The sequence below is a fragment of the Lichenostomus cassidix genome, chromosome 4, assembly GCF_008360975.1.
Source record: "Lichenostomus cassidix isolate B80296 chromosome 4, HeHo_3.0, whole genome shotgun sequence".
Classification (NCBI taxonomy): Eukaryota; Metazoa; Chordata; class Aves; order Passeriformes; family Meliphagidae; genus Lichenostomus; species Lichenostomus cassidix.
In genome coordinates, this window is record NC_139484.1 from 71,314,448 (window position 1) to 71,340,351 (window position 25,904).

At 38.5% G+C, this 25,904-nt stretch overlaps 1 protein-coding gene across 2 annotated transcripts in view; it reads right to left on the reverse strand.

Annotated features, from left to right (window-relative positions):
• FBXL5 (F-box and leucine rich repeat protein 5) overlaps positions 1-25,904 on the reverse strand; it is a 34,772-nt gene that overhangs the window by 7,323 nt on the left and 1,545 nt on the right. Inside the window, exons 2-10 of one of the 2 annotated variants that reach the window (XM_085059850.1) lie at positions 15,230-15,445; positions 13,352-13,447; positions 12,379-12,562; positions 9,964-10,146; positions 7,446-7,571; positions 6,564-6,712; positions 6,298-6,380; positions 3,869-4,591; positions 935-1,083 (exon numbers count right to left, since the gene is read on the reverse strand). In XM_085059850.1, coding sequence (XP_084915976.1) covers positions 935-1,083; positions 3,869-4,591; positions 6,298-6,380; positions 6,564-6,712; positions 7,446-7,571; positions 9,964-10,146; positions 12,379-12,562; positions 13,352-13,447; positions 15,230-15,445 — 1,909 coding nt within the window. The remainder of the gene's footprint in view (positions 1-934; positions 1,084-3,868; positions 4,592-6,297; positions 6,381-6,563; positions 6,713-7,445; positions 7,572-9,963; positions 10,147-12,378; positions 12,563-13,351; positions 13,448-15,229; positions 15,446-25,904) is intronic. The other variant, XM_085059851.1, reaches the window with a different exon arrangement.

Below are 25,904 nucleotides of genomic sequence, written 5' to 3' on the forward strand. Positions count from 1 at the left end.
ACCAAAGCTCTGGCATCCAGTACCCTGGCTGGGGCTGCATCTCAATATGGGTGCAAATTATTGAGCTGAACACCACAAACAACCAGATAATACAATTTTATTTTACACAGTTAGCTTGTACAATCCTGTGCACTCAGTTATTATCCTCTCTTTCCCTTGCCTTCTGTTGCACTTACCTGTTTTAAATTCACACAAGGAATACAAGTCACACCATGGTTCCCATCTCTAATGCTAGGAATGCTTACTGGACCTAACATAATAGACTGAATTCCAATATGGTAAACACTGAAAAGACTTGCACCATGACCAGATTTAATGCATTTATCCAGATCCTTCTCCAGCTTAGATCCATCCCTAAGTTACTGACTCAAGCAAAACCAGAAAAAAAACTAAATTACATTTTCCGTAAGGACATGTGATGGTAGGATCAAAAATACCCTATACAAAAACTAATGCAATATGGGAGGTTTGCATGGCAAAACACATCATTATTTTCCTAAAAATCTCTGCTTTGATACCAACCTAATGAAACTTCTGTCTGAGGTTATGGGACCATACAGAAAACATACAACTGCATGGTTTACCGTGGAGATATGGACAGGGCAAGTGTGTATCAGCAGGTATATGGAGACTTACTTTCTACCCCCCATTAGTTATGCTACACTAAGTTAAGAGATACAGGCACTAAAAATGCTTTCCTAGGCAATACAGAACTCTACTAGTGTCAAGCCAAAAAAGGCCCCAAACAAAGAGGAAAAACTGATTTAACAGTAATCATTTCGTAATTAATCTGTGAAACACTGTCATTAATCTGTGAAACACTGTGCTACACAGCCATTAAAAAAGGTGGGGGTTTGGTGGCTCTTTTAAAAAGTGTCCTTACACCGAACATCACACCCCAGAAAAGCATCACATCTTCATAAAAAGACATTACCGTTAATGTTGTCACAGTAGTAAAAGTGTTCATCTTTTAGAGAGGGGCATGCAGAAACTAACTCCTGCAGACCTGCACCAGTTACAGTGAGACACCCCGAGAGGTTCAGGTGCTCCAGATGCGGCAGTCCTCCTCCCAGAGTCAATGCCCTGCGGACACACAGAAGAGACGCGTTAGGAGCAGCACAGCGTGGCACTGACAAGTGCCCCACATCACCCAGTCACACACCTACTGCACCTCGTATGAAAAACACACCTCCTGTACACCACTGGTAGTTCTATACCCTCTTCTAAAGGGAAATCACCCCTGAAGCCACACAACAGACCTGAAAAATGTAGAGATTTCTACATAAACTAACAATTCCTGTAGACAGATTGGAGTGGGAAACCACTTTTTTTATGGATTAAGCCAGATATAACCGACTATTTCAAAGAACTACAGTCATTCTTCTTCAAAATACCACTGATTTTGGCAGCTCTTACAAGGTGATGTGTATTCCTCATCTCACACTAAAACCAAGACACTCCTAATTTTGGTGTATTATGCTTCCCAAAGTTTGACTTTTTTGTTAAATTTATTTTGAAATCCAAATTTGTGTTTTCCTAGTACTGACAGCAGAGCTTCTCTCTGCCAACACACCATCTTAACTATTTAAATGGAATTCTCTAGCTTTCCTCTGAATGCAAGAGAATTTGGCTGCTGATGCAACAGGCACATGGACGTACTGCACCTGAGCAATCACTCCACATGACCCTGCTCACTTCTCGGTGAGCTCACAGAGCAGCAAGCCCAAATTCAAGCAGAAACAAGCTCACTCACCGGAAAAAGCCAGCAGGCCTGAACCACCAAACTGCACATTCAAGCTAGGACATAAAACTGAAGATGCCTTCAGAGCATCACTATACAAGTTTCTGCTGTCAGCAGGCAGAAGTGGAACTGTTGGTCACAAAACCAACAGCTGGTCACAAAATCAGGTAACAACTTCCATGAAATAAACTGGCATGTGTTTGTATTAGGAGATTTCACTGTCTTTCTTCAGGGACTCCAAGTATTCTTGTGAATACAAGAAACACTTGTTGTAACACACTCAGCTCCTAAATACTTTTATCCAAAAAGCACCAATGGGAAACCAGCAACGCAATTAAAACCTTGCCGTGACTCAGTGGCCAAACATCCCTTTGCTCCCAGATCCCTGACTCATGAAAAACCAGACCAGTGACATGCAAAACACACACAGCACAGCCTAATCAGCACCCAACAAAACTTGTCAGGGCAAGTCCACATCGACACTCAAAGAGAAACAAGCTCCAACACAAAGCCCAGATATCTGAAGCATACCCTGAGGAAGGGCAAACACTGGTGAGTGAAAGTGTCAGAAGAATCACTACAGAAGACATCTGAGCAGCTGGTACTACTGAACATCAAATGGGGACAAAACCTCAGGAGAGACAAATCAATGCCAGCAGCACCTCACACTATTCCTCAGTTTACTATGGCAAACAGCACACGTATGCATGAAATCTTCCCACTCCAAGAAGCTTAAATTAGCCCTAAGTGCTGCAGCACACCTGCACAGGAGGCTGCAAGTACCTCAGCCTCATCCCATTTTCAGTATGAAGCATTCACTACATTTTTCTGACAATACAAAGTATCAATGGAAAATATCAAACAGAAAATTCTGTAACTCTTGATCTCATCTCAATGTTCAAGTCAAACATTTTTTCTGCTCCTTTAACTGTTATATGAGATCATATTTCACATATTGTTCCGCACATACAGGAGGTAATCACATCCAACCATTAACCCAGCACTGCCAAATCCACTGCAAAACTATGTCACTGAGTGTCACATCCTTTAAACACCTCCAGGTACTCGACCACTTCCCACAGCAGCCTCTTCCAATGCTCAAAAACCCTTTCAGTGAAGAAATTTTCCTAGTGGCCAATCTAAACACTCTTTGGTGCAACTTGAGGCCATCTCCTCTTGTTACTCGAGAGAAGAGACTGACCCTCACCTGGCTACAGCCTCATTTCAGGTGGTTATAGAGAGCAGTATGGTCTCCTCTGAGATTCCTTTGCTCCAGGCTGAGCCCTCCCAGCTCTCTCAGCCACTCTTTATCAGACCTGTGTTCCCTTTACCAGCTCCACTGCCCTTCTCTGGACTCACTACGGCCCCTCAATGTCTTTCTTGCAGTGGGGCTCAAAACTGAACACAGATCTGAGGTGTGGCATCACCAGTGCAAAAACCAGAGGGACAGTCACTGCCCTGGTCCTGCTGGCCACACTATTGCTGATTCAGGTCAGGTGCCATTGGCCTTCTTGGCCACCTGGGCACAGCTGCCTCATGTTCAGCTGCTGTCAATGGGCACCTTCAGGTCCTTTTCCACCAGGCCGTTTTCCAGCTGCTCTGCCCCAGCCTGTGGCAAAGCCTGGGGTTGTTGTGACCCAAGGGCAGGACCTGGCACTTCATCTCACTGAACAGACAATTGGCCTCAGGCCACTGATTCAGCCTGTCTGTAAATCATGTCATTATCCAGATAGGTTAAACAAGATGTTACTCCAGTTTTACAAAGCTCCAAGCACATTGATAGGCATAATGAAAAACCTGATGAATCAACACAATTTCTTAACAAGAAATCACTAAGGACCAAATCTAAAAGTATTAATACTGTTCAGAACAACAAATTCACAAAAACACTTGACTTCAAGAGATAGATACGAAAGATTTTATTGTTATCTCCAAAAGAAAAGCTGGAAAAAGTTTTCAAGTCTAGTACTATAATTATTTAAGAAGCGAAGACCACTTAAAACTTACTAGAGTTTCTTCAATAAAAATGTTTCTACTGAAATGAGGCAGATTCATCCCAGAATGGCCCAACAAATAAAATTTTACAAAAACATCCTGCAGGAAAATAGCTTGAAAATGTCTCCTCACCTGAGAGCACGGTCTGTTATCTGGTAACATCCTGACAGACTGAGAAACTGAAGAACTCGTGCAGTCTCTTCATCTGTTTTTTCACTCCCGGAGTGTGAAGAGTCTTTTTTCTCTGACTGCTTAGTCCTTATTGGTTTTTTACACAGTGCAGAGGACTCTGGAAGTGCTCGAATAGTTCTTAGTGCTGTCCCAGCACAACAAAACGAGTGACCGCAGTAAATGAAGTCAGTAGAAGCACAGTGCTGCTGCCACCCTCTAGTCCTTAACCCATAAATGTCTCTATTGTAGCACGATGCAGAACAATTAATATGGGATGTTGGTTCCATAAAACAAAATCCTTCGACATTCCTGTGTCTCCACTCTGCAGCATCTTCAATGTCAGCTAAATCATCTGCATCTAGCATCCACACATAAGCAGAATTGAAGTTTTCTGAGCCATCAGGTTTAGTCCAGTGCTGCTCACCATTTCCTCCCTGAATGAGGTTTTCATTGCTGATTTCATGCAAACAATTGTACTTCTGGTTGGACTGCAGAGTAATCTCTCTGTTTTTCCACAAAGTCTTAGCATTCCTATTTCTGCAGCTTTTCAGAATACCTCTGGTGTGATGAGCTGATATGATACCCAGTGCTCTGGAAATCCTCTCTATAGCCACATCGGTAATTTTTTCACATCCAGACAGATCAAGGTGGCGTAGATTTTGACAATACCCAACTGAAGACCAACTGAAATCAGGAGGGAAAAAAAGTGTTTGGTTTGTTGGTGGTTGAGTTTTTTTTAGTTTTTGTTCAGAAATAGCTGTTAAGGCTAAATATACAAAAGAATATTTCACAAGTAAAATGCTTATATTAATTCACTTAATATTCAAAGAAGCTACCCCAGACTAGATTTGATACTCCAAATGCCTAGAAAAATTGTCTAGAGAAATGTGAAATCAATAATGAATCAGTAACAACTCGTATTTCTCCATATACTGAGACTCAAAAGAAGTCCAAAATTGCTATATACTGAACAAATGTTTTAATAATAGATCAGACTGCAAGCACCAAATACACACATAACAGTTTCAAAAAGCAACTGCACTATACTCCAGAGAAGCTACCAAGAGACATCTGAGTTATTAAACACCACAGTTAACTTCTCATGACTGAAAATACTGAACTAGCAAATTTCACCCACACCCATCCCCCCAAAAATACATCTGAGATTCACTATTCAATTTGAAGTATTGTAACAATTGTAATTTCTAATATTTTGAGTTTCTCAAGCTTGGCAGTTCACAAATACTGAAATGCCAGTGTATTTAGATCATATGTCCTCCTGTCCTTCCCCATTTCTTCCAAAAATACTAGATGGATTCCGGAAACAGATCCTATGTACAATATTAATTATCCCATCATTAATCAGAAATCACACTTTTTCATTTTAACAAAAGCTTACTCCCTCAGCCTTATCTTTTTCAAGTGAAATGGAAATTTTATCTACAGTAATATTTTTACACTGTTAGCTATGAAAGTATACTGACCTTTAGCTATCCATAGTTAATGTTACTGTCATTTACTCTCTGCTAGTGATTATTTATATTTAGAGCAAGCCAAACTAATTTTCTGAGTTACAAATTGGAAGTGTTGTAAATACAGATACATGAGGAGTGGCAAATAAGGTAAATTTTAGTAGATATTGACAAAAGCTCAGAAAGACTGATTTCTGGATCCTGAAAATTCTATAAAGCTTTTATTTCAAGTAAAACTTCTTGTACAAGCTGTAGAATGCTGCTAGCAGCATCCATGCTGGTAAGATTTTCTGTGGTGTTCACATCACCTGAGAGCACTGCATGATGTAAATGCAGAACACTGAAACACCTGCTGAGTTTCAACACCACAGTAAGCACTGGTGCAGGCTCTGCATCCACACAACATCCCACTGACATCAATGGCATTCCTGCAGGCCTCAGTAAAACTCAGGAATCCACAAGGCAGTACACCTAAGCCTTAGAGCTTTGCCTACCATTTGATTTGAGTGTCTGAAACAGCAGTATTGCACACCCTACCAGCTGCAGCAGACCAAGAGAACTTCCTTAACTGAGCAACTCCACAAAAATCTACAGACAAGTTGTTAATACTAGAGAAAACACAACTATTGTTATGGATAGCTTTACAATGATAGGTAATAAGTATCCAATAGCGAAGACAGAGAATTTTAAATGGCCACTACAAAGTTACATGTTTCACTTGGTATTTCAGTGATTTGTTACTCTGGTTTAGCTCCTAGTCACAAGTCACATGGGAGTTCTGAATTTGATTTCTCTATTTCTTTCTTTACAGGCAATGGACTAAGACATTGCCTGTCCCCAGCCCCCCAACCCCAACCCCCTCCCCCCGCAAAAAAGCTGGATTATAATTTTGGCTTTTAAAGGAAACAATTATCTAACCTTTCAAATACAGAGTCTGAAATATCAGTTTGAGTGAGATCCAAATATTCCAAGTTGGGGCAAAGCTCCAAGATCTGTCTAACCTGAAAAAAGAAAGGAAAATAATCAGTAAAGATACAAGACAGTAAAGCTGCATAGTGTCTAGAGACAACCCTACAAATTAACATTCTTTTGTATTGCAACCCACTTACCCTACACAAGCATGTCAGTTATTAATGAAAGATTGCATAGCCACAATTATTAAATACAAGTTTCAGATTACACACCATTTTGCTGGACACTGCAGAACTGTAGGCCAATACCAGTGTCTTTACTGAGGAGCCTACAAGTGGGAGGACATGATGAATTAGGCCATGAAGTAAACGTTTTTCCATTTGTGCTATATTAATGGCAAGTGAATCTTCAGCTGCTTCTTCTGCAAAATAAACCCAGAGAGAGACTTAAAATATGTTTTGAGTCATTTGAAATTCACATTGCCATCTTATTTTGAACACATCATTGGGAAACTAAAGAAAGGTTAACAGGGCACAGGTTTCAGAAAGTACCTTACATCAAACTTTTTCTGAATTCCAGCTGAATGTACTACTCAAGCCTCATCTTTAAAAAATAGACGTTTGTCCTTCTGACAGCCTTTAAGAGTTTAAGGCCAATGGCAAGTAAAAACTAGAGTCTTAACAGAAAATTATCATTAAAGGACTTGGAGAAGTATCTACTACAGAACATGTACTGATCAGGGCTGCCCAAGGCAGCTGTTTCCACCAACTTGCTTCAGATATCAAAATACTATCTCACAAGGCATTTTACATACAGACATACATATATATATATACACACACACATACACCTATATGTATGATTTAATAGCTTAAGGCAAATCTTAAATCAAGCCTAGAGTGCATCAGGATGCAAGATGATTCATCCAAATTTTCTGACGAGATGAAGCCTAGCTTTGACCTCCAGACACATCCCTATAACTCTTCTACCTGCTCTCACATTTCCTCTTTCCTAGAAAAATTAATTCCAGTCATTCAAATCAGATGCCTGCTTCTCTCCTGCGAACCTCCATCCCCCTTTTTTTCCACTCAGCTTGTTTCTCATAGCTATATCATCTTCAGGAAAAACAATTCACCAAAATCAGTTTTACCTACCAGATTCATCTATGTCAGCATCTTCATCCCATTCCTGGAAAGCACGACTTTCATCTTTTCTATTTTTCACCCATTCCTCATCAGGTTCAGTCTCAGTGTCTGTTGCAGGGCCACTGTACCAATCACCTACTCACCCCCACCCCCCAAAACAGAAGGAAAAAAAAAGTTAATAATTTCTCACTGCAGCAGAAAACAGCACTGATAACTTTTCAGTATATTGAAAAGTGACCAAACTTAAGAGACATAAATGAATTTTGAATTCATCTCAACTAAGGCTGGACTAAACCTTAACATAATTCTTTGTTTGATCTTTATCTTAAAACTTAAAAAAATTCGTGGAACAGTTTCAGTACCATCCCAGAACTCACACCCTGTTATGCCACTCTGAGACATGACTGCTGTCCTCATTTGCTTAGTAGGGACCAATATGATCACAAAAATAACAGAAACAGTCATGGAATATTTGGACTGTCTAGGTGCTCAGGTTCTTTCTGGTAAATAAATTAACCGTCAGCTTTTAGTGTAACACTTGGCTGAAGATATCTCTCTTTTCCTCTGGAATATCACAAATACACAGTCAACCAGCCTGGTTTTAGTCTCTGCACATGACTACTCCAAGATCACAAAAACCAAATTCTTTAAGTACCCTATTTAAAACAGCCACACAATACTTGATAACATACATATGACTCAAATCAATACACAATCATTTCTAAGAACATGTGGATGAACATGAAGATCAGCAACAGCTCTGCTATTTTAGCTGGTGGAGCACCCCCTCCCCCTGAGGGTTATTGCAAAGGCATTAATTTACTTCAAGCTTGGGTAAATTGCAGTGCTGGGCTCAGGATAAGCAGCTCTGCTGCCTCCCTCGATGTAGACATGTTGAAAAACAAACCACCTTATTCTACTACCTCACAGGGGTAGAACCCTATTTTTCCTAAAGAAAGAGCAACTCCTGTTAAGTAGTATCTAAAAGAACAAGGTTTTTTACAAGTAACACAATGACAATGAAATCCTTATGGATTGTCAACCATGAAGTGAAAAAAGGTTTTGGTTACATTTCTCATTGTCTTTAACCCATCTTCATATTACATAAGAAGCCTCAGAAGCCTTCTGTGTACTAGAAGGGGGAAAAGAAGTTAAAAACTTAACTAAGCCTACATAGAACTACAGTTCTTTTCCCCTCCCTGTGACGGTAAATCCCATCTGAGAAGCTTCCACCCAGTTTAGAGCACTTCTGCACAAACAATTGCAGTAGTACAAACAGTTGTACGTCATGAGTCCAGCTTCCTGCTGTGCCCAGCCAGGTTTAGAAGCACTCATTTTAAGTAGTTGCCAATTATCTTTTTTTTGTGTGTGTAGCACTGAATTATCAAGACAACTATGTTTCAAATGAGAATTTAAGAACTTGAACTTTGAAGCCTCTCTACTCAGTCTTTGGAAGCTCAAGAACCAAACTGTTGTTTTCAGGAAGATTTATCCAAACAAAAAAAAAAAAAAATTCAGACCAAAAAGTTATTTAATTCCTCTCTGCCTTGTACAAATTTTAGAAGCCATAAAGGTTTGGCCAGAAAGAAGTTTTTAGTTTTTATGTACCTCAAAAGCTAAGTTATATAAACACAGCTTTCTCTCTTAAAATGTTAAAGGCACACAAAATATTTATTAAACAGCACAGACTTTCTCCTTTTACTGAACTACACTGACAGGGCAGCATTGTGAAGCCTGTAGTGACATACTCCAGTGATTCTTTAATACTCACATAAATATGGACATAAAGCTACAAATACACTCTGATGGCTTGTAACTGGTCTCACCTGAATACACAGTATTTTGTCTATTTGAACAGGTACTTTTGCAAAGTTCACATTTCTCAACAGGAAATTCTAATTAACAGGAGAGTTTGAGGGGAACAAGTTATAAAAAAACACTTACTGCAGTAGAAGTTATTGAAGTAATATACCTAAAGAATCAATATGAAAACTAAATATTCATTCCATTTTCTTTGAAGCTTGAATATAAAAAGACTAGATTGTGAGGAAACATTACAACTTCACTTATTTTAAACTTCCTTTCTGCACTTATGCATTTTATTTCTACCTGATAACCTAAGAAAATTTTACTGATATAGGTGTAACAGCAGCATTTATAATTCAAAATGCCTTAGATTCTTAAATAATTCAGATGTTTTATCAGTAAACATAGTATTAGCATTCATACAAGCAAAAAAAGGGGATTTTCCTCAGTAAAACTAGGTAACAGTTTGGATACAAAATTTACTCATGAGTTGCAACCAAGACAACTTCTAGTTTCTTAATTCTACAAGATGGAAGTATGTTTTGGGGGTTTTTAAACATTTAATCAAGTTTCAGGACACTATCCTTGCCAGAAAGGTACACCCCACATCTTCAGCTGTCAGGCTCATTGTATATGATGGCCTATACTAAAACACTCTTCTTTATAGGCTCAAAAATTCTGATAATTGATGTTGCTTTCAAAGGAACTAAATGTAACTTACCTCTGGCCCAGCGAACAGGGTAAAGATGTTTCCACAGAGATCCAGTTTTAGCCAACTGTGACCATTCAGTGCTTACTTGACTACACTGACATAACTCTTGGGGGTTAAGGTAACTGAAAATGGTCACCATTACTTCAGGAGGGAGATTAGTAATATTTGTGGTGTGCCCTGTTACTTCGGTTTCTGAAATACAGAAAGCATGTGTTAAGTGAAGCACAGCCTCACAGCTTTAGTAACAGTAGTGCAACTCACATTTTGACGAGAGCAATGGAAAAAATGTTTCTGAAAAAATTTTAACAACCATTAAAGATAGGTATTGATTTGGCTTTAAAAAGTTTTCACTGCAACATCTTGAACACCAACAACAAAAAAACAGCTCAGTTTTCTGTTTGCCACTTTCTCAACTGGCTCATTCATTCAAAAAAAAAGTAAATTAATGCTACTCAACTACAGAAAGATAAAAGCAGTACCTGCTAGAAATGAAATGCTTTAAGAAAAATGCCTTCTGTTGCAGATGATACAAGTGCCTGGTTTGCCACATTCCCAGGAAACAGTACTAGCACGTGGAACCTACCAGCTGGGACCACTCTCGCTGGAAGTGCTCAGCCTCTTGACTGGGACACAGAAAAGTTCATGCTCAACTCTTTGCAGCTGTCTGGTATTTTATTTCTAGCTCTAACTGCTAGCATCAACAATTTTAACTTCTGCATGGTGATAAGCCATTCATGCTGTAAAGTAATACTAAGTACTAGATTAGAGACTAACATTTTACCACTGTAATTGACACTTCGATAGACAGCAGGGACCATTTCCAATAGCTCTCCCTGATCACCACACTGCAAAGAGAGCTGCAAACTATATAAAATAAATTCACAGCTTTGGTTAGAGAGGCCTTTTGCTTTTTTAAGGGATTTTTAATGTTTTGTTTCAGGACAAATCCCTTGAAAAAAAAATATTTATAACGGAGTTTTCAGGAGTTCTTCAAAATAGCAAGTTCTACTAATAGTAGGATTTTATTTCTAGAGTACCTAAAACTTTTACAGAGAGAGAAGCATCAGATTTTTTTTTTTTGCAAGGAATCTTCAAAAGTGACCATAATGCAAACTTTACCATGTGATAAGCTATTGCTACTTCAAAAAATATAATTAAATACAGTTTCACTTGATGAATCAATGTATTTATTTGTACAACTAGCATGCTGCTGCAGGTAAATTACAGAGAATTTCACATGAAAATGCAGTTAAGCCTGCACAGGATGGCAAGCTATGAGATTTCCTTCCCTTTCTAAAAAAAATGAATGCAAGACACGTATGCTCCTCTCCTGAAGTCTAAAACATAATGATTGCAGAATTACTATTGTCCCAAAACTGCTACTCCAGCTAGATTTAACAGCAAGTAATGCCACAAAGCTACATCTGTCACATTCATCTGTTAAGACTCAATAGTATTTCACAGAATGGACCATGATCTTTTCTGAAGGCTTCACCTGGAGGGCAGAAAATCACCAGTTGAGTAGTTCAGAGAAGTCAAGTTTCATCAAAAAAAATCTGATTACAGAGCAATTTGTCAAGCTTTTCTAATGAGAGCAGCACATATTACTAACATCACAAACTCAGTTCATGGAGCTTGCTCTACGTATCAGTCTCACACCCCAGCATTACACTTTTGGTACATTAACTCTCCTTCTTTGGGGCATCACTTCCTTTTGTTAAGAGTGAAAACTGCAAATACTGACAACTTAGGCTGACTCAGCAGGCACAAAACAAGCCTGAAGTGTACTTAAGTAATTATCCATTTATTCTAGCTTTTGTCAGAAAAGGTAGCTAGAGAGAAATGCAAAACAAATATCCACTTTCAGAACACGCATTTCATCTGACCTATTCACACGTTACACATTCCTTTGCATTATTCCACATTCACAGTTCCTTTCTCATTCCTGAAAGGCCCAAGAAAGTTAGGCAGTGGAGCTGGGAAGCTGAATGCTTTTAATTTGAAATACTGTCACTTGGCTAACTATTCTGTTATTAAAAACATCAACAGAACAAGCTAAAAAAGCTGTCCTGAAAACAAAGAATGAGATGTTGAGTCTGAAAATAGAAAATATAATTTCAATGGAGGCATGAAATTAGAAGTTAATTACTATTTTCATCTGTTTATTGTATCAAACATTAGCATGGGAGGGAAGGGAGCAAAAGAAGGTTGAGAACACGTAAACAGTGAAGTACTACCTACATTACAACCTGCCAAGATGCCCATATCAAGCAGTAAAGTTCCTGAAGTTTCTAAACTGGTTCGCAGAAATGCCCATTTTATAAGAACTACTCTGTCTGTCTGCACATAACTTTAGGTATGTCACTGGTGTGGCTTTTTATATAAAACCTGCAGTTTGAAAGTTACTTTAATTAGATGCTTCACCTTGATCTGCCTTCTCATCCACAGAATACTTAAAGACCTTCTGAAGCTCTTCTGCTTGATTCCACTTACTGAGACCTTTGAATTCTGCAGCCTCTTTCTGTGAGCAGTGCTGTGCAATTACTTTCTTCTTAATATCTTTCAGCTCTTCATAAGTGAAGTATTCCATCAACATTGGCTGAAAAACCTAACACAAAAGAAAAAGGGGAAAAACAAATCTGATGCTGACAGAAATAGTCAATAATGCTACAAAGACCTACCAAGACAGAATTTCCTATTTCAAATTCTCTCACAGCAAAACTTGCCATTCATTAAGTGACCCTAAGGACAGGACCATGGAAGTTTTGAATTCTAACCCTCTGCTTTCTAAGAGATCACTGCACAGTATCAGGCAAGCTGCTTTAATTGTTTTCCCCACCAGAAAAAGGAAGGGATTAAAGTTGCTTAACCTGTATAACTTATCAAGGTACTCACCTGGAAGGCAAAGTAGCATAGAAGAAAAACATGAGAGAAGACTTCCCTTGAACTGACTTCAGAAGATGCTTCCCAGTTTTTGGATACCCATAAATCATCAGACTGGCAGTACTAGTCTATGTTTGAAATATAGGTCAGAAGCTGTTTGGGAGTGTCAGTTTGAGTCATGAAGCACTGGTTTACAGGATCTCTCTTTTCTCATTTAAGTTTTGCTACATATCCATTTTAACTACTTGCTGCAAACAAATCCCAGCGCCAGGGGACTTCTGTTATCAATTTTTTCTAGAATCAGAATTTCATCATAAATTTTCAATATATGCAGTTTCAGAACATGTCATTTTCCAGTCAGAGAACTGAACAATGACACCATAATCCTGCATGCAAATTAACATAACAATAAAAACAGAGAATTGAAAAAAACAATCTAAGCTGTTTGTCCCCATTCAATCATTCCAAACCCCAAGGAAGATCACTGTTGGATCTGAAGAAAATTTTTACCTACCTCCTCTTCCTCTTTCATATGAGGAAGGAAATCCCTGGTAAAGGCTTCCAACCTCTCCTTCAGCTGTTTCGCATAGTTTAGCTGTTCATATTCATTCTGAGAAGAAAGCAAGGATTTAATGGTTACTCGATGCCATCCACTCACTCAAGGACTGAACTGTCCAATAAAGCAGTGGTTCAAAGGAAAGCCCATTATGCCCTTCCCATGCATGCAGCAGGTTTACTCTGTTTCATGGTAAGAGTGTGTTTACTTTATGACACTGACACTGTGTACTGGCCTGTTAACAGGCAGAACCAAGTATTCCCTTCCTGCCTGATTCCAATTTATTTTCTTAGCATATATGAATTCACTTGTCTAATCCCATTTTTACTTTGGAGCAAAGACTGAAATCTGCCAATCGACAATCTCAAGCAAAGTTCTAAGTAGTAACAGAATAATTTAAGTATTTGCATGGTTTGCATATGAAGTATTCTAGGATACAACAATTCTACTGCATCTTTTAACTGAATGCATTTTACCTTAATTTTTCTAAAACTCCAGCTTCCAAATTATAATTAGAATTTACAATCAGACATACTGTACAGATTTTTACTTTGGAAACTGAAAGAACTCTTAAAGAAGGATGTAATTGACACTTAAATGTTCAGGTTAGGCCAACCTCACATATCATTTGTTAGCTTATTCTGTGAGCCAGTAATAAGAAGTTGGTTCTGAAATCTGCCAGTAATTGCAACATTCTGAAATTCCTCCTAACTCTTACTGTAAATGTTCTAAGTTTTTATTTTCCAACTTCTACAACATCAAGAAGCCCTGACTATTACAGAGACAAACTTAAGCCATCAGTTTAAATTAAACTAATCACACACTAAAAATAGTTAAACAGGTAACGTATCTAAAGAGAACTAAAGAAATCTGGTTTTGCACACTGAAGAAATCAAGTAACAGAATAACACTGGCATCCTATCAGAGAAGACTTTACACAAAGCCAAGTGTTAAATTTCCCTTTCTTTCACTTTCCTTCATTTCCTGATTCATTAACAGACAAAATATAAAATTGAAGGCTTAATATGCACAGGGAAAAATTATTTGTAGAGTTCCCAAGTCAAAACCAACTTTAGATAATAAAATGGACTCAATCAACTGCATATTTAATATTTTTCTAGTTGTAAATCTAGACCACACATACTAGGAATGTAATGTGGGATTTCAAATGACTACTGGAGACTATCGTTCTAGGAGTGTAGGAAGTGGGAGTTGAATTGGGTACCCCAAGAGAAAGACATGGAAGAATTCAAGAAGAATTCTGCTGGAGAAGACTAAAAGGTAAGTCACTGTCAAAAAAGCCATCTGGAGAAATTATATTTAGAGTTCTTTGACAACTGGATCATTAACAACACTACTGAGCTACAGATTACTGGAAGGAGTACATGAGTCACAGAATAAAACAATGCTGCTTTTTTCTGTAAGTCTGGGAATCACCTCCATTTGTGACAATCACACAATGCTGTGCACCACAAAAATAAAGTTCCTTGAGGTTTCCTAACAAATTTTAAAAAAAACATTTCTATTGCCAGAAACTTTTGACCAGTTAGCAAAACAGCCTTTTTATCTGAAACTTCCATGTTTTCTCTCCAAAACACCTCCAAGTTATACAGTAATGACTGTCTGTCACAAAACACACCTATGAAAAATTTTACTAGACATTTACTAATTGTGGTGAATGGCAAAAGATTTTGTTTCAGACTAGAAAGTATTGAAAAACCGTAAATGTTTCTTCTTCCTCCTTAGTTTATTCATATTAAGAAGAGTCAAGGCAAACTAATCTGTAATCACAGCATATTTTCCTTAAGTCACGAATCTCTCTTATAGTATACTTACCTTTACATTCTTTAACCCTTTCTCAAAAAGGCTAAGCATCTCTGAGAGTTTGTTGTCCGAGTGCACGTTGTACACTGTCCGGCTACGCTGCTGAAGCAAACCAATGATACACTCATTCTCAATCTGCTCGTGCATCTTAAATTCCTTGAATGTGGCATACAGAGATTGCAGCAGAGCCCGAAAATCATTGTTGTTGGAAAAGTTGGTCTTGGATAGCTAGAAGAAAGAAAAGTTCATAAAAAGCAATGAAAATCATGTCAAACTCAAGTTAAATCCTTAGAACAGGTATTAGCTCCAGGGATTCATTGCTCCCCTTACTTATAAACAGCTGAACACCTTCAGTTTTTTTACATAAAATAAAGCCAGTAAAATCAAAGTTGTATTTACGCAACATAAACCACATATTGTGAAACACTGAGGTACACAAATGCAGAAAGATTTCCTGGCAGAAGTCATTGCAATCTCCCCAGCCCAGCAGATTACTGAAAGGGTTTCCCAGAGCCTTTTAGGCTCCCCTTTCCCAGATCCACATTTTTGACCATACCAAAAAGCCATTAACATAGGCCCCCGAGTCCATCTTTAGGGATGTATCATCCACAAGGAATATTGAATCCTACCAGTGAATACAAACTATATTAGCCATTGGAGAAGCTTTCCAGTGGAGCAAAACCCAAAAAATCAAGGCAGCATAAAATTCTAGGCAGTACATTTTTACGTGTGTACAGTCACCACTGGCAACAATACATTTTAAAACTGCATTTTCTTTTGGTAAATATAGAAAACCAGACTCTTTTCTATTCTTATGCTTTATTCCACGTACAACTTCAAGCATCATAGTCTACAGCAGTATACAAGACCAAGCATTCTAAAAGCAGACTTCAGATTAGAAAACAAGCTACTGGAATATTCAGAAGTGGCTTAGCTACAAAGACTCTGGAAGCTATGGGTTTTAAAAGAAATGGGAATCTGAGACATAAATATTCATGCATAATGCTTACATCAAAAACAAGTACAAATTGAGATAAGCACAGCTTTTTTTCATTAAAAATCCCCAAATGTACTTATTCGTTGTGACATTGCATTGCCACTTCCCGGCAGCCACTAGCAAAACGCAACTGAAACACGCTGGACGTGTGCCAAGTCCTTATGCAACTCCAAGTCAGCAGTGCATACTGTACATTACATGCTGTACATATGAGCAAAATTACTCTCACTACGGAAAGATAAATTTACTCAGCCTCAAAAGAGAAAACAGGGCAAAGTTAAGAAGGTTTTCTGGTTTGGTTTTTTTTTTCTATACACTTTAGACCAACTACTGACAGAAGTCAGAAAAAATTGATGTCTGTAACACACTGTTTGGATTTGAAGCACACGCCGTTACATATCACTAAGGTGAAAAGATCTTCGCTCCAAAGGCCATTTCTATCCTACACTGTGCCCAGAGAACGCAGCACTAGGAGCAGTGCTGAAGGCTTGACTTTCCACACTTTTCAGTGTGGCAAAAGCCTGAGCAAGCACAGGATATGGGAACAGAAGAAACTCCTAAGGACAGCCTCCTCACCTCCCGGCACCTGCAAGTCAGATCTCAGTAACTAAGTGTGGTTCCAAAGCTAGCATTTCCTTTGGTTAAGGACTGTGTTGATACAGTTAATTTTACCCATAAGGATCCACAAAGTGACCGAAGGCAATCCCCAAAGACCCTTTCCCTCCAAGAATCTCATGTGCTACCAAACGCTAAGCATTTTTATTGACTTAAAAATGTACATGAGACTCCTGAAGGGGGTAACAGGAAGGTAACACAAATCTAATATATTTTGCCGTTGGCTTTAAAAAAACAAATCATAGAATCAGTTCTGATAAAAAAGTAGCACCTTCTCATCCTCTTGACTCGAAGCCTTTTCAAGACTCAAAATGTTCTGTTGAACCTACCTATTGTCATCCACAAACCTGATATAAATAAAGAATCTCTTTGTGCATGCAATTTAGGAATGTCCGTTAGAAATGGACTGTTATAGAAGCCATTGTAACATGAAACACTTGTATATTCACCTCTGCTACTGAGGCTTCCAGCAGATATCCAACAGATTAGGAACTATGGAGAGGATATTGAAGTTTAATAACTATACTTGAATCAGAAATCACTGTATTAAAAAGGTCAGCCAAAGCTGAGAGCAACTGGCTTTTCAGAGGACAGGTAGCCTAGCAACAAAGTCACTCGGTCAGATCTGTAATTTCATTACCAGGACTGATGAAGTCGCATGATGGGAACCAAGACTATTAACAGACAGCAGCTGCTCCATTCCAAGGTCCACTTTTCACCAGCTCTAACAAGGAAAACTAGTGCAGGAGTTTAGCAGTGTAAGAAGAAAACCACCACCCCCCAAACTCAAAGAGAGAATGGCAAGGGCAAGGAAATGGACTGTATTATGGAATTTCATTGACTCACCAAAAATATAAAGCATGGTGCATGTGAGATCCCTGGACAGACTTAAAATACACCATGCTAAACCACAGCCACTAATGTTCAAGGTATTTTGGAGCTTTCTGGGCTTCTGAAGACATTACTTTTAAACAGCTGGACACTACAGCACAACTGGTTTTGTGTTTGGAATGCAAACTCTAACTGAGGAGCAGTACCACAAGAGCAACAGTTTTGGTGGCTCCTGAAATTTAAGAATTATTCGTAATCCAAACAGGCTGAGCAACTGGCCAAACAGTCAGTCCTTTGTATTGCAAAGTCTGTTTGAAACACTTCAGAGACCTACGGCTGATGCAGGCATAGTCTAGAAGTAGCCAGAAGCTTTTACATTCAGTATTAATTTTATTTATTAAACCCTTATTAAAAGAAAATAAATGATGCAATTAAAGCATGGCCATGCTTGAAAAATCTCTGTAGCTCAGACAATCATATGCCAGTTTTAGGTGAGTCTCCAACACACTGGACTATAGAAGAGCTATTAACACAGTCAAGACCAATGTACAGACTTGTAGCAAAGATACGTCTTTCCCAACTGAAACATACTATTTAATTTTTGTGCTTTAAAAACAAGATACTAATACTGGCAATACTAACAGCAATTGCTATTTATAAAGTGTTTCATGTTCATGGCACTCAACTGAAAAAATATTCTACATTCAACTCTTGCATCTCCCTTGTGGATTTAGTGCTTTCATTAAAAAAATGAAACTTTCTGTCTGATGAAGACAGAGATTTCAATCCACAATTTTGTGAATAAATAAGGAAGCTCAAGACTGCTAATTAAATCACGAAACAAAACACAGTATTTGCTTGGATTTTGGAAGTGTTTTACACATGTGACAGTATGGGAAAATGTCTTCTTAGAAGAAGAACATTGGTTTTCCACTAATGTTAGTTTACAGTGAGTAAACTGAAACAGCTTTTTGTCAAAAATACATTTAATGACTGAAAAAAGTTTGCTTCTTCCTTAAAAATATCCAAGCATAGTATGAACTGTCAAGAGAAAGCAGTAAAGAGGAACAAAGTACACTGCTCTTACCAGACAAGCACAGCAGTCAGCAAAGTCTATGCTGCATGTAACTCTCTCAGTTACAAGTATCTCTCTTACCAACTATAAGCCAGAAAACTACAAAAATACGAGGAAGGAGAATAGAAGAGGGAAAATTGATTTTTCCACCCTTCCCACAGATTTCACAAATTTAAAATGCTACAATTTCTGAAGGTTAAAAAGTTTAATGTTGCTAGAAACTTACAAACTGCCTTATTTCAAATGAAGGTTTTCCCTATCAGCACCTGCAAATTCTGAGCCACCACTAACTTTAAAAGTTCAGTCTGGAATCTAAAAAAAAAACTTAAGACTTTTTTTCTTCCTGGTCTTCTTGATCAATTGCTGCTTTTTCACGTGCCATCCCAAGTAACATTTTTGACAGGTCATTCCTCTACATTCTGATTCCCATGTGTAACCACATTAAGACTTATACAATCAGCTGACATCCACAGGATGTGAAACAAACAACATAATATTCCTGATGATCAAGACTAGATTTCTACCACTAATTAACTCAGCAGATTTAAAACTAATTTAAAAAATAGTAAAATGCTTTTCATTATATAGCTGGTAGACCATTTTGATTAAAAGAAAAAAGATAAGGATAAATATCAGGAAAGAGTTTTTCACCCACAAGGTGTCTGGGAACTGGAACAGGCTCCACAAGGAAGTGGTTCACAACACCAGACCTAACAGAGTACAAGAAGCTTTTGGACAATGCTGTTAGGCACATGGTGAGACTCTTGGGGTTGGGATTCTTGCACAGGGTCAGGAATTGGACTCGATGATCCTGATGGGTCCCTCCTGACCCAGGATATTCTATGATTTTACTCTACAATTCTGTGAAAAAAAAACCAACTTATTTTTAGAATAGAATAGCACCAGGGGAAAAAAAGCAGCATGGCATTACTAGTCAGCTACATCTTTTCACTGTTACATTTTAGCACTCTGCATGCGCAATTACTATTAAAAAAAAAAAGACAAATCTGGATTTTGCAGAGGTATTATCCCAATATCAGGCACAAGAAAAAGGAGGAACAAAGACCATAACAAGGTGTGCCTGTGTCAACCCCAAGAGCATGCGGTTTCATGTTATACTTAATCTGCTGGAAATTAGGGCGTGGGGATGGAGGAGGAAACACACAGAGGGAGCAGCCCTGTCTCTAATTGTACATTCCTGCTGCTTCCCTCGAATGTGTGCTAGCAGTCATGCAGCTGCAAGATGAACCCACCTGGTGTACTAATCCAGGGAGGAGCTGTGCCTTTTACTGTGTTCATTTTCCACCTCATCAGAGCACTAGTAACACCCAGTTATAAGCCATGTCTTACTTAGGAATCCACAAGAAGTTCAGTTTATATCATCCCCAAGAAACAACTCGGGTGCTGATGTAGCCTAGCAAAGAGAATGACTGTCCTCAGTGTCACCTCTCCTTGGCTTACTCTTTATGTAAAGGTTTATGAAGTGAACAGTAAGAGAATTAGCTAAACTACTTCACACTTCACCTGTTCATGTGAATGAAGCCTTAAATCAGAGGAGAAACTAGTTTTCTACCCTGGGCACTTTTCTTGGCAATGGGTCAACCCAAAATAATAGAATTAGTTAGGCAGGAAGAACAGGATGTGGCAGAACTCAACAAGAAATCCAAAACTTTCAAATGCCCTTCTTTCTGTTGTCGTCTTCCCTATGCATCCCTGTCCTCTGTGTTGTTCAGTTGTTTTGCATCATCACTAAAATCTCTAAATAGCTTTTAAAAAAACCTAACCACACAAAAAAACAAAACAAAAACCACAAACCAAGACTAACCAACAAACAGTATACTAACTCAAAGATTCAGGCACACAAAATTACAAAATCATTTTGTTTTCAAAGAACGCTGGCAACAGGGAAGGTAAAATCTCATATTCTATTTTGAAAGGCTAAGATCAAGCAGATAAATGGCAAGCATAAGGGTACAGTGAAAAAACCTACTGTATTTCCATTTTTATTGGAATCTTCCATATCACTGTCTTGTACTACATCCACAGTCAATTTTGTCTAATGAACATCTATAGATCAGGTTTTGAGCCATGAAGAGCATTTCACAAAGAGACCTGAAAAACAACATGAGCCTAACTCAACCAGATTTTCAGTGATGCAATTCCTACAAGTGCCAGAACCCCCTTGGGGTTCACAGTAGAAAGCACAGCTCACAAAGCACTGATAAAATCAGCTAAGCTTCCTTCATGTGATTTCGACAGGTAGAAGTCTACCAAGAATGGAAGAACAAAGGCTGTCACCAGGTCTGTAGAGAAGAACCAAAAAAAAAAAAAATTAAAATCAATTAAAAATCTACTAAATCCATTAACTTTGAGGGCCTTGAATGAAAGCATGATGAACACCTACAACTATGATGTTATTTATGCATCTGTGTCACACCATTCTAGATGCCATGGAAGACTTCCTTCCCTTCTTATAACCTCAACGATACAGGTTCCTGCCAAAACCTGGTGTTCTGGCCTTCTGTCAGGACATACCTGAAGTCCTGAGAGTGAAATCTCCCACTGCAGTAACTCACAAAACAGAACCACAGCAAAAATGTCTTTGCACTTCTGCATCAGTCTCACTGCAATTTCCTAACACAACAGAAGGCACTGGAAAAATTCAACACTCCAGCTTAATCCATCCTGGGCACTAATGGCAAAATCAAAAAGCCAAGTCTCTCAAGAACTACAACTTGCACTATTTAATCAGTCAAGGCATTTTCTAGGATAGCTGCACAAAACCTGTACTAACACTGCACACCAATTACAGTTCATGGATTTTTAGAAGTAGAGAAGGACAAAGGTGGGTTGTTACTGCTCTCCAGAGCAGACTGGGAGAGAGGATGAAAGATCAGAGCAACATGTGAAAGGTGAACAGGAAACTTTTTTCATACAATTCAAGGGCAAAAATAGGTAATAAGCAATTGCTTGGGGAAAAAAAACTGCTACTATGTCTGCCATAAGAAAATACCCTCAGGTTTTTCTTATAAGGGCAAAAAAAAAAATATAAAAGCATCTGGTAAGTAAGAAAAAAATAGGTGTTTTGACGGACAAAATTAAAGAAATGGTGAGAAGATAGCAACAAGAGCTAAAAGTGTCCTGATATAGGGAGCGAAATTGCTATGCAGGTCTGATGAGCCACATTTTATCACTGTTATTCCCCAATTCAGACCTCCTGTGACACTTAAAATACATTTACTTTAAAATGCAGACATTTAAAACACACTGTCACTTTCAGATTAATTTTCAAAATATTCTTCTTCAGAAAAAAAAAAAATAATTTGAAGTTGTCATTTCCCAACAGGTATGGCAAGAAGTTATTGAAGTATTCAGCATCCAGAAGCTAAGACAGGTAACTGGTACAGCCCCCGGTGAAACGGACATGGACAACAAATTGCTCACCTATCTCTGGATGCTAATGAGGAGGTTTAAATTCCTCCTCTCAAGGAAGGAATTTCCTTCCATCTTTTGCCTGCAGTGACAGCATAGCCTCTGTCTGCAGACTTCCTAGGACTAAACATCTCAAGTAGCTCTTTCATTCTAAACACAGGTGAAGGCAGATGCTCAGTGCTACAGAACATTAATTGGGAATAACTAAAAACTATGAATTTCTAAATCAACACACACCTATTTGAAGTAACACTGGAAAACAAATGGCAGTGCATTGAAATATTGAAAGAGGATTTCAAAAGAAGAATGAAAGCTATACCAACATTTTTTTATTAGAAACACAGATACACTTATCTTCTTGGAACAGGCATTTTCTGTTCTCAAGGACATCAAGGGAATAACATGTCACTTTGAAACAGTAAGTCTTAAGTTAATAATTTGTCCAGTTTTTCAGATTTCAGTCCCCCTGGCTACCATAAAAGGTGTGATCTTAATGTGGTCACACAGTGTCCTGTCCAGTGCTTTACAATGCCAAAATAACTTCATTCAGTAGTATTTTTCACTCCTGAACAGTTCATCATACTTCAGATGACATAAGAAAATCACAAATTTAACACATGACAACAATTCATTCTCTTCAGCAGAAGCCAAAGCTTGCAAGGAAGAGAATCAACAAAGATTAAAGAGAAATGTGAGTTATCAAAAGGTACTTTCTATGTACATGAAAGTTTTGAAAAGAATCCTACAAAAAACAAAACAAAAAAAAACCACCCGAAAAACAAGAACACTTGACTGTAGGTAAGTTGAACAGAAGAGCATTTAGACTTCAAATCAGGAGCACAGAGAACACAAACTGTAGGAGAAGAAAAGCAATACTTTAAGTCACCTATTTAACAGGAAAGACAGAATACAACAGTAAAACTTGATGTCTTCTTTGCTCAAGTCTTCGTGAGAAAATTAATTAAGAAAAATATTCATGGCAATTAATTTTTAGCAAAGAGTCAGAAGTGTAGCCTAGAAAAGAAAAATACCAGTTAAATATTTACACAAGTTCAACGCATTCAAGTCAGCAGAATATGACAAAATTGATCCAAATTTCCAGGAAGAACTAGCCAAAGTAATTACTGAACCATGAGAAATAACTGCAGACATCTTTTGTAGAAAGATGAGATCACAGGAGACTGAAGTCAGGCAAACAAAAGGACCTTAGATGTTTTTGCTCAAACACCCAAAGGTTTCACAATAAACTGTTCCCTCCTGCCATGGTTCATCCTGTTTCCTCCTCCCATACCATCAACCTGGTTCTGGAGCTTGTTTCACCTCTTAGTGAGCCAGCTTTACTGAATCACCTTTCGCTTCAGTTCCCTAGATGAACTAGCTGCTCATCAAGGGGCCAGACAAGTACAAAATCATCAACAATTAACCCTTCCAGCAGCAGCCAGTTATTACATCCACTCAGTCACAGTATGAAGTCTCACGCTTGTTTTGAGAAGCAGACAGAAAGACATGAACAAGCCATCAAACACCAGTAACTGCACTACAGCATTTAAGAGTGCAACCTGCCACCATTTTTCCTGCTCCTAAACCACCCTAAACTTGCTGGGCCATTCTCTAACACAAAGATTTGAAAATATTCTTTGGCTGCAGTAACTCCACAAGAAAGCAGGAAGTTTGAAATCCCATTCTGCAAGACCAGGTGTCCTGTTTCTGGGGAAGCCTAGCCAAAATTTAATCACAGTCTGTATGTAGACCACGGTCTGCTACTTGAGTAGTCCTGATCTTGAAGCTATGAGAAGTAACAACCAGCCAGCACAGATTTCTTTAGAAAAAAGAATCTGCCTTTCTTTTGATAAGGTAACCAAACGACTTAAAAGGAAGATGATACATGTTACAGACCATGATTTCTCTAAGGTTTTTGGTACTGTTTTGCCTTACGGCAAACTAACTGAGTCTGCAGGAAATCACAGGGTAGTTCAAGCAGTTGAAAACATGGCTCAAAAGCCCAAGCTACCAGTTTCCAGCCAAACCAAAATGGAATTTTCATTATGAGCTGAAATCTGTGTTGCCTCGTTCACGACAGATACGGTACTCTGAGGCACAGCTAGGAATGCTGGCAATACACAAGTGTCACATTCTCGAGTGTGGAAAACAAGGCCATAATGCGACAACAGAAACTGCCTCACTGGACATCAGCATGCTGACTTGGATGAGTGCATACTGGTACATACAGGATAGGAGTCTAATGACAAAAATGAAAGGGAATTTGAGTATCAATCCTCAGAGAAGCATGAGATTAAAGATGCACAAAGCCAGCACGCTGCTGTTAAAAAAAGACTGCAGAACAACAAGTCTGCTCTACTCGACACCAGCATTGTGCCGTTTTGCACAAGATTTCAGGAAAACACAAACATAATTAGGCTGAGGTTTCACAGTTGCTTCAGTCAATGTAGTTGCTGGCTGTCACAGTCCCACCCTCTGCCTCCCACCGGCTTCAGTACTGATCTGACCAGTGGCTGCTGGCAGCGCTACATCAACAGAAAAACTACCCGGCTTCAGAAAAAAAAATGTTTTCTGCCAGTTTAGAGCATTTGTGAGTCACCTCAAGCGCTGATGGGAGCAAGAGAGGCAGGCAGTCAAAACAGCAGCAGTCAGATAGCTTAAACTGTTAGAGAATGGCAGCTTAGTCCTGACAAAAGCAACAAGTACACCGAGGTACAGAAAGCATGACCCATGTGATGAAGTCGAATGAATCCGTTTGCTTAAGCCAGAGAACACATAACTAAGATGGAGGACACGGCTACAATTGCAAATCGGCACAAGATCTCTCTGAAAATCAAGAACGGTTCACTAGAGATGGGAAAACAGAATCTGCTCTATTTGTAGCAAAGATGACGTCAGGCATTAGGACAAGCATTTTAGCTATAAAGACTGTCTGCTGTGGCACTCCACTACCTACAGGGGGGACCTCCTCAGAGCACAATCAATCTTCTTCCCATCAGAGTAGGAGATAGATTTAGTAACAGTGTGGACTTCCTTATTAAACGTCATTTTAATTACTTTTATTATCCAAGTCCATAGCCCCGTGTACAACACGGGTAAAAATGCCATTTCAGAATGCAGCAAAGGTACAGTGAGATCTTTGCTAGCAACAGCTAAAAAAGTAAGGTAACTTTCCTAAAGCACCAAACAGCTTAAATGCCCAATTTACTGTTCAGTCTCAAATGAAGTCCTGGAAGAACAAAATAAACTCTGTCTCTTTGTACTAAAGGATTATTGAAGTGCCTACATACTTTATCCATCAGTAACATCATAACTGTTGCTCTGAGAAGCAAAGCATGGGTGAACCCATTTCACCCTCACTAACATTTGGTGGAATTTACTAAAATCAGACACTAACAGTAACTATATTACAGATACAGGGAACCCAAGGAACACGGGTAACATGTAAATCACAAAATTAAAGAACCCTCAAGGTCAAACTAAACTTATAAAGAGCACGGCTTTGGAGATTATAATTGCCATGTAAGAAGAACTACAGTCTTATCTAATTACAGCATTTCAATCACACAACAAAAAAATTCAAACACAATCTGGAAGTTTTTCTGGTGCAAAGCTAGCATTGTAAAAGTCACAGGCAAGGCACAGACTCCAAGTTCTGACACAGGGTTAAAAGATGCAAAATTGAATGCTTTAAAAAAAAAGTGCCATTCCTTCATGCTTGCACTTCTTCAAAGGTA